Genomic DNA, 16,620 nt, shown 5'->3' with positions numbered 1-16,620 from the left:
ATGTTTTGGCTGTGCCCCATTATGGCAGTTGACTCCTGGCCATGCAGCTACGAGCATCTGATTTATTCAGTTCAGTCTCACCATGTGTTCACGTCACCATCAGGTATGCTGCTTAATTTCAGCCACGATCACCCTTATATATTGCATCACCCATGTGGAAATCATTTTTTCCGTGGTATTTCCCCAGCTCTTTATCTTGGGGAAAGGTTATTCTTCAGCCTTGATCTGTTTGAGAGCAGCATTCTTCCTCTAACCATCCCCAACGGTTTTACAAGGCCACCTGCCATTGTTAGTAGTGCTGTCTTTGGGCACAATACGATCGTGACAGTTGTGAATGGCGTAGTCTTTCTCTATCTCTATGCACCATGGAAGAGATGGGTACATTCAAAGGGGATTACTCATCCGGTTACTGAACTTGCCAGCTACAAATGCTGCTTTGCTAGAAAGGATCCTGCCTGTGACAAAGTCAATCAACTTGTTCTGGCATATGACTCAGGCAATTTGGTTAGCAACAGTAAGATCTTTTATTCACAAGATGGGGGCTACGAATTTGAATCTTTAAAAAGTAGACCATTGAAGGATGGCATTCTACTTGGTATCTATGTTTTTGCTTCCTCAGCAAATTTTGGAATGCTCCTCAAGGATGCCAGTCATCCAGATACTGCATATTTCGTATATACAGATGTTGAAACCATAACAAATGAAACAGGAAATTCCTTTAACTCAAAATTCTTAGAAGGTTCTATAATTGAAAGCACACTCCCCCCTGGCATGAGAGGTTTTATCTTGCTATGGACTAACAAAACATTTATGAGCTCCTCAAATGATGGATTGACTACAGATATTATTACTGTACTTCCCACAGATAGCTATCCTAATAAAACTCTTCCAGAAAATATTTGCTTTGCAGCTGCCTCTAGTAATGAATTTGCAGTCCTCACTAAGACTCAGCTTTTCTACGGAAACCTGGACATGGTTGCTAGAAAAATGGTACATTTGGGAAACAAAAATGTTTCCTTGGCCAATGTTTCTTGTGAAGCTATGTTATTTGAAAATATTGGACAGCTTACCATCATCCGTCCACTTCCCAGCAAGGTATCTAGATACTATCATTTTCAAAAATGCATCATCAACATCCAGGCTAAGCTCATGACTGTGCAGCCACCACTGCAATCCTGTCCAATGGAGATCCTCACAGGTGATTTCCATAACAGGATGTATTATATTGATACAAAGCAGCAGCTTCATTTTAATGCCACGTTTGTACCAAAGCCAGGAACTGGTGTTTATCCCTATGTAATGTTGAGCCATCCATATGTGCTGGCATTCGAGGCACACATTGTGGAGGATGGTTACACTTTTAATGGAAACACTAAATACAGCTTGAAAATTAAATTAGAAGAACAACATTTAATAAGTACGATGACAGAAGAACAGAATTCAACACTCTTAAAGCTGTCATCTGTTACTGTGGACATCTATAACAAAGGGATATTCTGCATTGACATGCATCCATTGACAGCTCTTATTGCAGTGGACTGCCCACCTAAGAAACACATCAGAATGTTAAGGAAAACAACAGGTTGCAATCAAGGTCTTTTTGAAGCAAGACTACTACAGAATTTTGTTTATTCAATTGATAAGGAACTGTATGATCCTTTGTTCCTTGGCAGAAAAAATTTAGATCAGAGCAATCTTAATGTGACCTATAAATATGATAGTTGGGGATGTCCTCTTCTCTTCTATTATAATAAGCAGTGGCTTCCACAACTTGAATTATGGGATGACAATGAATTCGTGGAAAACGTTTATGCGGATTTTGTACTGTATGAAATAAATGGAATGCACAATTATAATTATCTCTTGACTGAAGTAGAGGCCAATTGTTTGTCTGAGGCCCAGAACTGGACCAAACAACTAGCAAAGTTTCCACACTCTCCACACATTGCATGGACTAAATATAATTATGTGAGTTGCAAGAAACCCAGAGGAAATACGTCTTTACCATCAGTTAATTCAAAGTACCAGGTTTTAAACAGGAAGGAAAGAAATAGAATAATTTTTCCACAATACAATGGCTTTTATATCTTCAGAGCTACGATTGTAGATAGGTTATATAGCTATTGTGACCTTACCACAGTTTTCGGTGTGTACGTTCATGGATCCCCCCCAAAATCTAAGGTCAGTGTTGGGAAAGCGCTAATTAGTTTTCTTGTTCTCATATTTGGCACAATGCTGATGGTTTATTTTTTTCTTAAATTACTAAAGGAATATTCAAGAATGAAATAAATGTAACCATCTCATTTCACCTACTGTAGAACAATAAATATGGGTGTAATTATACTAAGATTTTTTTTCTTTTACTCCTTAGTTTGAAATAAGAATATATTGTAATAAATATTATGTTTGTATATGTGTATGTATGTATGTATTCTTACGTTTTTCTCATTTCATCAAATTATTTTCAAGAATATTTATTACATTAATGGTCATATGAATAATCATCTTTTTTTTAGGACCACTGATAAAAATTGACAATGCGTTATGTCAATTTTAGTTCCTCTTCATTTTTAGTGGCTGACAATGGCCTTATTTGTTTCTACTTTTCTCACCTCAAAACCTTAAATCTTGCAAGAACATGTTTCAGATTGGACACTGATAATTGAAATTGGTTAGTCTGTACACAAAACATTTGCCCATCCTGATACCTCCATTTCACAGTTAAAAAAAAACACATTGGGGAATGTAGTGAATACGATGCACAATTTTATTTTATTTATTTTATTTACAGCAAATCTGTTATAAATATAATACATTTCTTGAAAAGCTTAACTTTCTTTAAAAAAACAGATCAACTGAATTGCTCTAGTTACATAATAAAGTGAATGAATTTAACTGACAAAACATTTCTTTGTTTGAAACAGTGCATTTTGTACTGAGATGAATGAGAAAATATTCAAACTGCTGTCAAAATGGTAGAATATTAAGTGGAGTTATATATGCAATTGCAATGAGAATTGCTTAACAGTATATGAGGCAAGTCTCAAATTAAACTTTTTAAAAACTGAAAATGAAAAACAGAAGAATTGGACTGGAATAAATTGGATCCTAATTAACTTCACAGAAACAACATGATATAATTATCAATCTATGGCTTACTAAAAAAAAGCCAACAAGGAACTTTTTTCCTAAATTGCCATCTAATACAGCCACAAATATTAACACATGCTGTACATTTTTTTCAGCAGTAAAGATGTCCGAGGATTTCCCAATTTTGTTCTTAGGAATCTTAAAAGTTACGTGGTTATTTCCATTTAACTTATGAAATATTTTTTAAAAGAAAGAAACTGGAATTCAAGATGCCTGGTATTATGAAACAAAAATAGGCAGGTAATCATATTATGTGGAAGATTTATCTACAACTTTTTAACAGGTTATATGCCAAGATTGCAGGTTCAAAGAAATAACAGTACTTTGTTTTGTTTTTAAAACAAACCCATAAGTCAAATACTGTTAATAATAATCAGGGCTGGCACTGAATTCTGTTGACTTGTTTCAAATAAAGTAACTTGCTGGGAAAGCTTGGCAAATATTCGTGGGGTTCCAAGATTATACACTCCAGTATGAACAAAGCAAGCCTTTAACTGAAGGCTAGATACTTCATAGGCTTTTAGCTGAAGCTTGTATTGTGTTTGCCCAAGCCAGGTAAATGAACCATGGATTTCAAGAGCTTCTGGACTGGAAAAAAGAAAGCACAGGAGTCACAATTTCTTCCTGCTTCTACCCTTGTTCTAAACAATGTATTATTTGTCCTCAACACATCATTTGTGGATATTAACAAGAATTTTATGTAAAATATTTGTACTGAGTGTAAAATTATAAATGAGAAAATTCTATTACTTAAATCTATAATACTACTCTAACCCTCTATTATCATTGTATGAAAAAAGGTTTTAAGCATCCCAGGTCAGGCTAATAGCTTCATGCTGACATCATGCAGAGTTATTTAGGTTATCAGTCAATAATTCTTAATTCTAACTAAACATGCCCCTTCTAGTACTTCACCAATCTGAAACTTGTAAAACCAATAAAGCAAAACCAAATTAAAAATATGCTTTGATAAGCTCTGATATTTAAATTTCTTAGGCAGGGTATAATATTCTAAAAATCTTCTCTAGGAATCTAATTCAAAGAATCTTCCCAAGTATAAATGGCTTATGGGCTGTAAAAATTACCTTGTTGTTTTATGTCGCAGATCAATTATCACATCAACGTCAGCTTCAGAACAATTTGAAAGTAGAAGAGTAACTGGAACTATACAAAGGCTGGAAATAAAATTTGCATCAATTGCAACTAGATCAACTGATCAGTTGAATAAATTGTAGAGCACAATCACCCTTGCTTTTTAAAAACAACAACAGCAGAGAAATATGCTAGTTTTAAACAAAGTATATAGCTGCAGTCAACTGTCAAACAAAAATGGACCATTCTTGGGAAAAAGTAGAACAGCATGTTCTGCTTGCGGGATAAATGAAAATATATTTTGACAGGTTTCTATTAGAATTCCAATTTGAAATATAAATCAAACATCAAATTGCACATCTCTTTTAAACAAGACACTTATATGTTAGATTTAGGTATCTTTATCTGTGAAGGGAAGGGCTTATTACATTCATAGAAGGAATTGAGTTTTATTAAGTATTTTATATTGGGAAAAAGGATGGGAAAGCATTTTTTGCTTACTCTCAATAAATACCTAGTATAATTTACCATTCTGTCCCAGAAAGCCTCTCTTGAACAGCTTCTCAGAAGGCACAGGACTACAGTAGCAAAAAAGAATCTCAAGCAATTATTTCTTTTGAGAAAAAATTCTACTGGATGCAACTTTGGATCCAACCCACCGACTATAAGCCTCCCAAGAGTACTTCTGTCTTACATTTATACAAAGATTGTGTCAATTACTGTTAAATATCATACGTGAGAAGTATTTCTTAAGGTAAAGATAGGGAACAGAATAGCTAGGGCTATGGATTCTTAAAAATTAGGATTTCAAGGTAACATCATAAAATATCATGGAAGGTTAGCTATAAGTTATTTTATTTCAATGCAAGAGCCCAACAAAATAATTTATTGTGGATTTTCTTGTTAGGTGTTCTGTGTTGTTTCAGAAAGGAATCAAGCTATAGCAGGGGTTCCTAACTTTTTCTATACCCCGCACCTCTAGAAAGCTTCTGATATACTCTCGCACCACTTAAAAAATAATTATATGCATATAATTATGCATATACACTTATAATTTTGAAACTTCTAAACACAACTTTTTGCACCCCCTGGAATATCGTCTCACACCCCCAGGGGGTATATGAAATAGAATTTGAACCCTACAGAAAACAAACTTCATTCTTTCCATCTCATCAGTACAGATGTACTTCTTTAGCAATAGTCCTCAAGCAAATCATTCCTTAAGCCAGTGGTCAACAATCAGTGGTCAGTGGACCACCGGTGGTCCGTGAGAAAATTTTGGTGGTCCACAGAAAAATTATTTGCATTTCTTATAGTGCACTAAATACTATTTATCTTTTTAAAAAATTCATATTAGTTGTCCTCGGGATTTAAAATTATGAATTTAGTGGTCCCTGAGGTCCAAAAGGTTGGTGACTCCTGCTCTAAGCAAATGTATTTGTTCATGTTCAGTGGAAAAAATAGGCTTCACTTTTAGACTTGTATAAATAATATTTTATGCTTTGCAGTGGAATGTTATAATGAGTGCATATTCATATTTCTAAAAAAAAAAGGAAAATGGCCAGAAGGTTAATGCTGGTTACAGTCTAGAGTAAAAAGAAGAAATATTCAAACCTTTTCTGATTAAAGGAGTGATTAAATGTTTCAGGATAATGAAGACTAGTTTTAATAAGATTGGAAAACTGTTCTACAGATGGTCTGGATGATACCGTTGTGTTTTCTTGGCGAAAAAGATTTGAAAGGCCTATTTCTGTGGATTCCTGTAACATAAAAAGTATTCAGAAAATATTTAGGTTTAAGAAACACTTTGAATTCTTTATATGACAAATAGATTGTACCATATAAATGAAAGAAAAAGTCAGTCAGTGGGTTGTACTTATGAATCAAGTGCAGCAGATAAAAGATACAAAAAAATGTGTAAGGTATCTGATGACATAATTCCAGAGAATTCACATAATTAAATGATTGTCTTTATAAGGTACAAAACACTTGAAATTCAAATTATTCCGAAAATGTTTCAAGCACAAAAGTTCAGTTTCAAAGATCAGTTTATCAGGGCTTATGAGAAACCAGTAATTTGAACCATTTTTTTCCTAACTCTAATATACTTTATATTATAGCAAGCCGTAATTTGGGATAATTTTTCATATACAGACAGTCCCTGAGTTACGATAATTGAGTCCAAAATTTATGTTGCTAAGCCAGACAGTTGTTAAGTGAATTTTGCTCTATCTTATGACATTTCTTGCCACAATTGTTAACCGAATCACTGCAACTGTTAAGTTAGTACCATGATTGTTACGTAAATCTGGCTTCCATATTGACTTTGAGTGTCAGAAGGTCACAAAAGATGATCACATAATCCTGGGACACTGCATAAATATGTATCAGTTGTCAAGCATCTGAGTTTTGATCAGGTAACCCATAGAGATGCTGCCACAGTTGTAGGTGTGAAAAACGTTTATAAACCACCTTTTTCAGTGGCATTGTAACTAAATGGTTATTAAGTCAAGGACTACCTATACTGTACTTAAATTAGCCTCTGCTCAATGTTAGTATTATAGTGCAAGTGCAAATAGTTCATACATCCAGTTTTTGTCCATTTCACACGAAAATATTTCCATGTGGAGACTAAAAATTTTAAAAATAATATGTTTTTTGAAGTAGAAAGTGATGGATTGAGAAGCAAAATTTATTAACTTATTCAACTTATTCAAATGCAGAATTCACAAATATGGAACAAACCTTCATCTTGTGATGAAAAATATTAGATTTGCTCATGCCCTTGCCCCATGATTATAAAAAGCCTCATTTTTTTCTTATGTTGTGACTAGTAAGAAAAATAAACCATATATATAGTACAATAGAAATGTATTTTCCCTAGAATTTCAGTACCTGCTCCAAGTCCTCCCAATCAGAATTCCCAAGTATTTTTTTAAAGCCCTATGAAACAAAAATAGATTACAGCAAGAAGCATCAACATACAGACTATATTGTTATAAAGCAATGAAGATCGTAATGGAACATTTGCGAACAAAATGCATTTTCTTAAACCTGACACAGTACAATTATAGAGATATCAATTTATTGGCTATCATAAATAAACTTTATACTACATTATCTGAATTAGAAATTCTTAGACCAGCTGGACAGAGAGCAGTTCTTGTAGATGAACAGAAGTGATTTAGGTCAGATTGGGTAATAATAAATCTATGCCTGATTCTATTTAGCTTATTTTAATTCCAATATATTTTAAAATATAAAAATATACTTTTCAAATATAAAAATTCACACCAATCAATCCAACCCTGTCAGCCTTTCATAATCTTGAAGATTTGGTTCTTTCATCTGGCTTGCGGTTGGGGCATATGACAAAGCTGTGGCATGGTTCTGCTGATGGTTGTGGTGGCTTTTTTCTACCTTGGTTGCCAATTTCTATTTATTGTGATATTGGATTTTGTTAAAATACTGTCATTTTAAATTATTATTAGCTTCTCAGAGACATGATATTGAGATGAGCGGCCATGTCAATTCAAACGAACAGACATATCTATATGTGACTCTATATAACTTCTATACACAGTATCAGAATCTAACTGAAAGGAAAGTCCCTGCAAGAAATTTAAATTATTATCCATGCCTATCCAACAGATAATTTTAAGAAGCCTCTCTTCTATTTAATTTCTATATAAATACACTAGCTGTAAGTTACTAACCTAGGCATTATTTTACTAAGTTGTCTAAGAAAGCTCTTATCAGTTTTATTATGTATACAATGGTACTTCGATACTCCACTGCTTCAAAACTCATCGAATTTGGTACTTAACACACTTTGATGCAAAAACGTTGCCCCAGTACTAATCATTTGTTTGGTACTTGAATATCATGGCCCCATTGCAGCCTAGTTCGGAGGAGGAGGAATTGGAACTGCGACCATCCGACAGGGATGGTACATCTTCCTTGGCATGTTTGGAGAGGCCAGGGGCCGAGGACGATGCTGTCCCAGGTACCTCAGGCATTGGGGGATGTGGTCGACCAGATGGAGACCTGCCTGCCTGCACAGACACAGGGGAGGATTGGCTGCTGACAGGCAGTGGTGCTGATAGGCAGATCTCTGCTGAGGAACAGCTTGATCCAAGGGCAAGGAACGTGGACCATAGGCTGTAGGCAAACCCAGGGTGTGGCACAAAGGCAATCCAGCCAGAGAGTAAGTACAAGTCCCTTTATTAGCTCCAAACTTTGCCCCCAACGTCCCTTTACTCTCCAGTCTGGAGAAAAACTCTTCCACAAACCTGTAAGCAGACAAAACTTCCAACTATAAATCCAACAGAGCAAGCAAGATAAGAAGTCCAGACTTGAAGTAGCATGGCAGTAAATCAAACCAGTTGGGAGGATGCCAGGAACTCAGATAAAGCAGTGAACAGAAACTCAGTGTTTGTTCCCAACAACCGCCCCTCCCATTTGCTTCCCTTTTAAACTCCAGCTCTAGGTGTATCTTGTGAAGGGAGTCAGGGCCCTCTCCTCCCTCGTAAACTCTCTTCTCCGTTCTTCCCTACGTGCCCTAGGATGAGGAGGGAGTGGGCCTTGGTCTTCATCAGAACCCCCTCTCCCTTGTTCTACCTCTCCCCTGCTCTGCCCAGCCTGACTTTGCCTTCCCCCAGTTTCCTCCACAGCGAACGGAGCCACTCTCTCGCTCTCTGACAGCTGTTCCTCTTCCATCTCACAGTCAGACTCTGACAGGAGCATGACAGGATCTTGCCCTGTGAGTGTGCTCCTACTCTGAGGGCTTTATTTGTATTACAAGGACTGTTGTTTGAGGATCTGAGGGGGTCTACCTTCAGGGTAACATAGGGGTGAAGCCTATTGAAGGACCGTTTGCTGGAACATTTGTTGAGAGAAATAAAAGACTCTCTAGAGGCCTGCCTTGCCTTGAACCATCTGGGTCATAACATTGACATACTAAAAAAGGAAGTTGGGAATAGCTGCAGAGGTCAGACAGAAAATTGGCCATGCTGGAAAGGTCGCTAAAAAAGGAAGTGGGGAACAGCTGCAAAGGCAGTCAGGAACTCGGCCATGCTGGGAAGGTCAGTTTATGACGTAATTCAAAATGTTATAAACGTTTCTTAAAATGATGTTTGTGCTATACAGTTCAATATGGGCTATTTTCAAGGGAGATACATTTCTGAATATATCCCAACTTTTTCAGTGAAAACAATACATTAGGAGTTCAGTCAGTATTGAAGGCACTGAGGTATCTGGTAAGAAAATATCTTTGAAAGCTTGACCCAACAGGTCACTTGGAAAAGGTAGCATGTCATATTGATGTAAATGCTGGACCCTGCAGATTTCTCCTCAAGGTATTGAGACTGAAAAGTCAAGAATCCTGGGGGTTACATTTCCAACACATAAGCAGATAGTGTCCTGGAAAAGCTGTTCTATACTTTATAACAAACTGACTTTTCTCAGAGGTGAAATTCATTTCCGTGCAGTGCTTCAATTGTCTTTCATGCCTGTTCTGCCGTGGTCTTATTAGAGAAGTTACTATTTTAACTTTGCATTATTTATATTTTTGTAATCTTTAATATAGTCTGAAATCATATAATGTGAATACCTGAAAAAAAATATCTCTGATTTTAGCAACAGATTAAAAATCTAATATAACAGTGATTTGCAAAACAAAAAAGAATAACAACATAATAATTATTTGGAACCCTTTGTTTTATAATATTTGAAATATTTTACTTAATTTAATGTATTGATTTAGACAAAATCAGAAGTGAAATTTTTCATGATACCTGCTTTTGAGGTAAAGAAAACGCATCTTTTCCAACTGCATTAAGACAGACATGATGTTGGCCTTCCAAAATGAGTTGCTTGTTATCTTCTACAACATATGCCTGTTGGAGGATAAAGTTGAAATAGATCATAACATGTCAGATTCTGCAATACATTGGGCATAAATGTGTTTTTCCCACAGATATTATGTACAATAAGTATTTACAAAAAATAAAGTATAACTACAAAACATACAATTTGCTTCAGTATTTTATTGAGTTTTACTATTATTTTCACTATTATATTACCTTACCTTTATGCAAATTAAGAAAATCTGCTTCTGGAGGCATCTTACAAATGTATATAAATAGTGACAAGTATTTGTAAAATGTTTTCAACATTATTTTACAAAGAAAGATCTTCAAATCAAGAGTTATAATTATTAATAATAAAAAAATTCCCAGACTTTGTATCTACACAGATTAACTTTCCATACATTATCTATTATTGAAATAGCCTTTAAATAATAAGTAATTTAGGACCTGATTATCCAAAATCTGCCGCTCCTTTTATGAATTCTCCCTGGATATTAAATTCCAGACAGGAGGAAAAGGAGGCACCTCTAAAAATGGTCCTGCTGACATATCACATTGGAGAAATCTTCCTGCAATCCTGTTCTCAGGTAATGAAAGGCAAGCCATTGGAATTTGAGTTTAAACCAGCATTTAGAAAATCTGTAAAAGTGCATCTCTTTCACAAGATTTTTCATTGTCAATCAATGTTAGTAGTATTTTCCATGTTTGCATCAACTTTTCAGACTGTGGATATGTTTGAATGAGAAGGTGGGTATATATTGAAAAAATGAATACCTTGGCTTCTAAAGCTAAAATCTGATCATGAGAACTAGATTTTAGTGTAACACTAGCTGTCCTGAATAGAGAGTAACAAACTGGATATGAATTCATAAATGCAAATCGATTTAGATTACAAAGAGGTACAATTAACAAACCAATATAGATACTATTCAATCCATTCTAAAAAGGCTGCATACACATGCATCTACATGCTCCAACATTCAGTTTTATGGACTTGAGTCAGAATATTTAAATGGAAACTTATTTCACCTTAAGAAAAGTAAAATTATCTGGTAGTAATCAAGAAGATAGGGTGTTGTTTTCTCTCTAACAGTGAACCAGCTGCTCAGATATGATCTAAGACAGAACCTTTTACTTCAATAACACAATGGACTCAAAAACATAGCCTTCTTGTAATGATATCTCAGATGCAAAATAAATAAATAAATAAATCTTTAGACATCACTAATTACTTTCCATAGGAATTACTCGAAACTATCCCATTCTCTCTGGTCTATGATAATAATGCTGAACAATCTATCACTATTGCACTAGATACTTAATTTTTTTAAGTTGTAGTAGATTGGGTGCCTATTTTTAGTTTTGTTATACATACCTTCCAGAGTACAATAATATTCAGATCCACTTCACTGCATTTCTGTATCTGTCTAACAGCATTGTCACAAGAGCCTTGCAAACTGCTATGTTGGGTCTGTATTCTTTTTAAGTTGGAATATAAACTTCGGAAAAAGAAGTCAGCGCACGGACTGGTTGAACTGATTATCTATTAAAAAGAATAACAATTTTATTTTGAAAACTTCCATAAAACTGTAATTCTAAATACATATTGTTATATGCATTTATATGCTGATTCATCAGTACCTCAAAAATGTTCATCAACTTAAAAAAAGTATAATTTGAACATTGGTGCAAAATTAATTCCTCTCTTCTAAACTTATTTGTCTGCAACTCAAATAGCCAATTTTAAACATGCTAGGACTGGATGTTTTTGTTTTAAATATAAAAAGAAATTATTCTCATAGAAAGCCAGAAACTATTTCTGAGAAAAATCTAGACCTGTACATTATTGTTTATTACATTCTATACAAAATATAAACAACTGAATATTTAGATAGAATATACATATATTCTATACAAATATACATACACATCTGTATATGACTTTTAATATTTTGTATGGCTAGAAAAGAAAATACTACGCATTATTAGTTTTTTTAAAAGTGCAGACTCATCAAGTTTTCTCTTATTTCTAGATCTGATAAATCTTTTTGTTTTCTTTTTGTGCTTTTATTTTATACAATGCACAAATGCTAGCAATTTGGCATTGCTGTATTTTTCTCCTAGATGTAATTCATAAGGATGTTTCTGTCATGTAAGGTCACAGTCTTTATGAAACTAAACAACACTTTTGAAACCAAAATATGATAAGCATACCTGTTCATTTCCAAAAACAACATCTGCAAAAGTATAATTTTCTATGGAATAAAGGAGGAAGAAAAAAGTCAGTCTCCCAAATAAGAAAACAATTAATTGAAATTAAATAATGAAAAATAAAATGTGATTATTTACCTACTGTTTGTTTGCATCTGACTGCTTTTAAGCAGAGTTTTCCTTTTTCTCTATTAGCCAGTTTAATATCTGGTAAAAAGAATGATAAAATATGAATTGCTTATCATGTCAAAATAATTTAATGTGAGCCATCTGTTTCCCCAAAACACAGGTTTCAAAGAAAATAAAGAAAATACATTCCTACAGGTTTCACCATTTATTTGAAAACCAAATTCAAATATTCTCTAAAATGTTGTACATAGAAATTACATTACATAAATGCTGTAGAAAGATGCATAATATAAAACAACATATAAATTATGATATAAATATTAAGTACAGTAGAGTACCAGAAAATATACATACAACTCTAATAAAAGTGATTTTTTCAGGAGATTGTCCATCTAGATATTACTAAGTAACAAAATACTGTAGTTGGAAGAAAAAAAATGCAATATATGTGTTTTTGTGATCATAACTACAAACACAATTGGATACAGAGATATAGTGTATTAGCAAAATTTCAGTGGTTATTTTTAAAAGTTATGGCATCCAAACAAATCTACTTGCTTTTTTGATTATGGTTGCAATGTTGTAACTGTATCAATTTGTTTCATGTAACAGATTTTGCCACATTGTCAAATGGCAAAAAAGGAGCTTTACATCAGAATCAATATACTTGTATATCATATGCAGGTTTCATCAGTAACAGTTCCAACAGAGTAATCTCCATAAACTGACATTTTACATACATCTATTAAAAAATAGCCAATGCTATTTTCAGCGGGCCATACTTCTACTAAGGAATACAGGACTGCAGTTATACTATAGTTGATGTGAACAGTTCCCAGATAAACCAAAGTTAAACATACCACAAAAAGGCTGTATAGGTAGTTCTTAATTTACGACTGGTCGCTTACAACTGTTTCAAATTCAGATCTCCCCAGAGCTACTTCGACCTGTTTTCAAAGTGACCTGCAGCCACTTCATAGCATTTCAGGTGTTTGGCCACCAACTCACATTTAGGGCTGATCCCATGGTCACATGATCAAAATTTGCAACTTTTTTGCTCATTTCCAGTATTTATTTCTAGTTTTCAGAAGAAGAAAAAAATCCAGCCATTGGGGGAAAAGGCTAAATCAAGTCTGGTCATGTGATACCTTGAATTATGAAATTATGACCACAATGATTTACAAGTTTAATTCCAGATTCTTGTGCAATTATAATTTGAGGACTATCTATACAGTAGTCCAAATTCAAAAATTCATTTTATGTTTTTGCATACCTGCTCTTTTCAATAATGACTGTTTTCATTATTATAGAAAGGAATAATCTTTGGATTTTTGCCTTGATGATTAAAGATTTTAATGTATGCAATATTTAAATTTTTAATAGTGATGATAAGAATCAGTTTATCACTGTGCTGTTTTATAAGATAATAAATATTTAAAATTTATTTGCTGTCTTAACTTCTTCCATATTATAACCTTTGTCAGCAAACATCCAGAGCTTATATCCATTTTCTGAGAAAAAAAGAGCACTACACAGTGTAAGTAATGTTATAGGGATATATGTAATTAATATGCTATCTAATTAAACTAGTGGTGAACTAAGTTTTTTCTTTTTACTAGGTTACACTATACAATTCTATGCCTATAAATCACTCTGAATGATTACTATATTCTGTAATAAAAGTTCTCTACCAATTTTCAAACAGATTTATAGCACTCCACACTGTAATAAAATTATAAAGTTATATGTATTTCACAGAATTCCCAAATTCCCAAGAGTGCCTTTCCAAATAATTAAAGAGTAGCAGCCAAAAGAAGATAAGAAAATAGAACTTGATATACAAGTTCTGAACTGTATGGTTATTAGGATCTAATAACCCTATTTGAGAGAGAACAATTGCAGCAGCAAAAACATTCACACAATTTCCTCTCATGTGCTTATACTTTAAAAAATCTCCCATGCATTTCTAGCCTTTTTAAAGGCTAGAAAAAAAGACCGGCTATTTTAAAAATAAGTTTGGCTCTTCCAAAGGGAGGTAACTGCTGAATCAGAAGAGGAAAGAGAAAAAAATGGCAGTGAAGGTTCGATGGCTGTTGCCTGCTTCCAGAACAGAGGACAAAATAAGAAAAAAAAAGTAATAGGTCATCATGGCCTTTGGGAACAATATCTAGCCATGGAGCAAACACAAGCAGTCCACAATCATTAACAAAACCACCCAGAGTTGTTTGATAGTGAGATGGGCAGTATATAAATTTAATAAATAAAATAAAGATTAACAGAAAAGGTTACTGAGTCCCCAAAATGTATACCCATTTCTCAGGTAAACCACACCAGTAGATTAGGATAACAGAACACACTGAAGATCAGCAACACACAAGGGACATTGATTGTCTGGAGACATCAGTCTGGATGGGGAGAAACAGGCTCAAGCTCAATCCCGCCAAGACAGAGTGGTTGTGGATGCCGGCATCCCGGTACAGTCAGCAATCCGCGGCTGACCATCGGTGGCGAGTCATTGGCCCCGATGGAAAGGGTCCGCAACAGGCGTCCTCCTGGATGAACGGCTGTCTCTAGAAGATCATTTGTGGCCGTCTCCAGGAAGCGTTCTACCAGGTTCGCCTGGTATGCCAGTTGCGCCTTTCTGGACCGGGATGCCCTATGCACGGTCACCACGCACTCGTGACGCCTCGCCTGGATTACTGCAATGCTCTCTACATGGGGCTCCCTTGAAGGGCATCCGAGGCTGCAGTTAGTCCAGAACGGCTGCGGGTGATAGATGGAGCCCCTCGTGGCTCCCGTATAACACCCATCCTGCGCAGACTGCACTGGCTACCTGTGGCCTTCCGGGTGCGCTTCAAGGTCTTGGTGACCACCTTTAAAGCGCTCCATGGCATTGGGCCGGGTTACTTACGGGACCGCCTACTGCTACCGAATACCTCTCACCGACCCGTGCGCTCTCACAGAGAGGGTCTCCTCAGGGTGCCGTCAGCGAGGCAATGTCGTCTGGCGACACCCAGGGGAAGGGCCTTCTCTGTGGGGGCTCCCACCCTTTGGAACGAACTTCCCCGGACTCCGCCAGCTTCGGACCTCGCCTTCCCTGGCTTAAAACATACTTATTTAATTGTGCAGGACTGAGCTAGGTTTTAAATTCATGGGTTTTAATTGGGTTTTATTTGTATATTTTAATTAACGGGCTTTAAAATAAGTTTCTTAATTGTTTTTATTCTGTATTTATATTTATATGTTTTTAAATGCCTGTGAACCGCCCTGAGTCCTTCGGGAGATAGGGCGGTATATAAATATGATTAATAAATAAATAAATAAATAAATAAATAAATAAGGTAAACCACACCAGTAGATTAGGATAACAGAACACACTGAAGATCAGCAACACACAAGGGACATTGATTGTTAGGCATCAGTGTAAAATAGAGTACTTTTAGGACAAGACTTAAGTTAAGATAGATATGGTTATAAGAAAATAGAAGATAGTATTATCAAGTAAAAACACAGAAAGGACTAAATGCCAGAACATGGGATCATATTGAAATAAAAATGTAAAACGAAGTATAAAACTACAGGCTAAGAGAAACAAATTAAGGAATGAGACTTTAGAAAGTTGAAGACAGAATAGAATAATTATAGGTCAGCATATGAATACAGAAGATGAATTGGTAAGGAAAATAAAACATAGAAACAGCACTGCGAAGATCTTCTAGATAAAAACAAAACCATAAAAATGTTAGTACAGAAACAAAATCTAAAAAAAAAAATCACATCACTAATACCAAGGAATAGATTTATTTTTGTATAAATCACTTTCCTAATAAGTTACTTCCTTATGGGCGTTACTCAGTGTTTCTTGCCTGGATTTATACCATCCCTGATTCTATGGCTAAAAAGAATTAAAAAGAATTTGAAGTTTTATTTTATTATAAATTTAACAAACCTTTATCTTCAGAGAAATTTATGGATTTCTGTAACTTCCAGTTTCTGCTGTTACTAGACACTTGGACTATATGAAATTCTTTTACACCAGCTTCACTCTAAAAAGGGAGATATCAAAATAAGATATGCAAATATCTGTCTCAATATTATCTCAAAATTAAAAATTATAAATAAAGAACTATTCTGTTGTTTATTTTATGCCTAACCCTTTTGAGTGGGG

The 16,620-nt window shown here is 34.8% G+C and overlaps 2 protein-coding genes across 10 annotated transcripts in view; one reads left to right on the top strand and one right to left on the bottom strand.

Annotated features, from left to right (window-relative positions):
- On the top strand, nucleotides 1-2,289 carry CATSPERD (cation channel sperm associated auxiliary subunit delta). The gene has a single exon (XM_058176584.1). It carries the CDS (start codon nucleotides 1-3, stop codon nucleotides 2,287-2,289), a length of 2,289 nt encoding a protein of 762 aa, XP_058032567.1.
- A 467-nt stretch (nucleotides 2,290-2,756) lies between these two features.
- The window catches only part of TRAPPC8 (trafficking protein particle complex subunit 8), a 59,920-nt gene continuing 46,056 nt past the window's right edge, over nucleotides 2,757-16,620 (bottom strand). For 5 of the 9 annotated variants that reach the window (XM_058175345.1, XM_058175343.1, XM_058175344.1 and 2 more), the window contains 9 exons: nucleotides 16,402-16,498; nucleotides 12,462-12,530; nucleotides 12,327-12,367; nucleotides 11,488-11,655; nucleotides 10,038-10,139; nucleotides 7,138-7,185; nucleotides 5,857-6,002; nucleotides 4,236-4,325; nucleotides 2,757-3,738 (listed from right to left, as the gene is read on the bottom strand). In XM_058175345.1, the coding sequence (XP_058031328.1) occupies nucleotides 3,504-3,738; nucleotides 4,236-4,325; nucleotides 5,857-6,002; nucleotides 7,138-7,185; nucleotides 10,038-10,139; nucleotides 11,488-11,655; nucleotides 12,327-12,367; nucleotides 12,462-12,530; nucleotides 16,402-16,498 (996 nt within the window). In that variant the 3' untranslated portion in view covers nucleotides 2,757-3,503. The remainder of the gene's footprint in view (nucleotides 3,739-4,235; nucleotides 4,326-5,856; nucleotides 6,003-7,137; nucleotides 7,186-10,037; nucleotides 10,140-11,487; nucleotides 11,656-12,326; nucleotides 12,368-12,461; nucleotides 12,531-16,401; nucleotides 16,499-16,620) is intronic. The other 4 variants (XM_058175346.1, XM_058175347.1, XM_058175351.1 and 1 more) reach the window with 2 other exon arrangements.

This window comes from Ahaetulla prasina, chromosome 3 (assembly GCF_028640845.1).
Source record: "Ahaetulla prasina isolate Xishuangbanna chromosome 3, ASM2864084v1, whole genome shotgun sequence".
Taxonomy (NCBI): Eukaryota; Metazoa; Chordata; class Lepidosauria; order Squamata; family Colubridae; genus Ahaetulla; species Ahaetulla prasina.
Note: the sequence above shows the minus strand (reverse complement) of the source record. Positions and strands in the feature narration are given on the sequence as shown.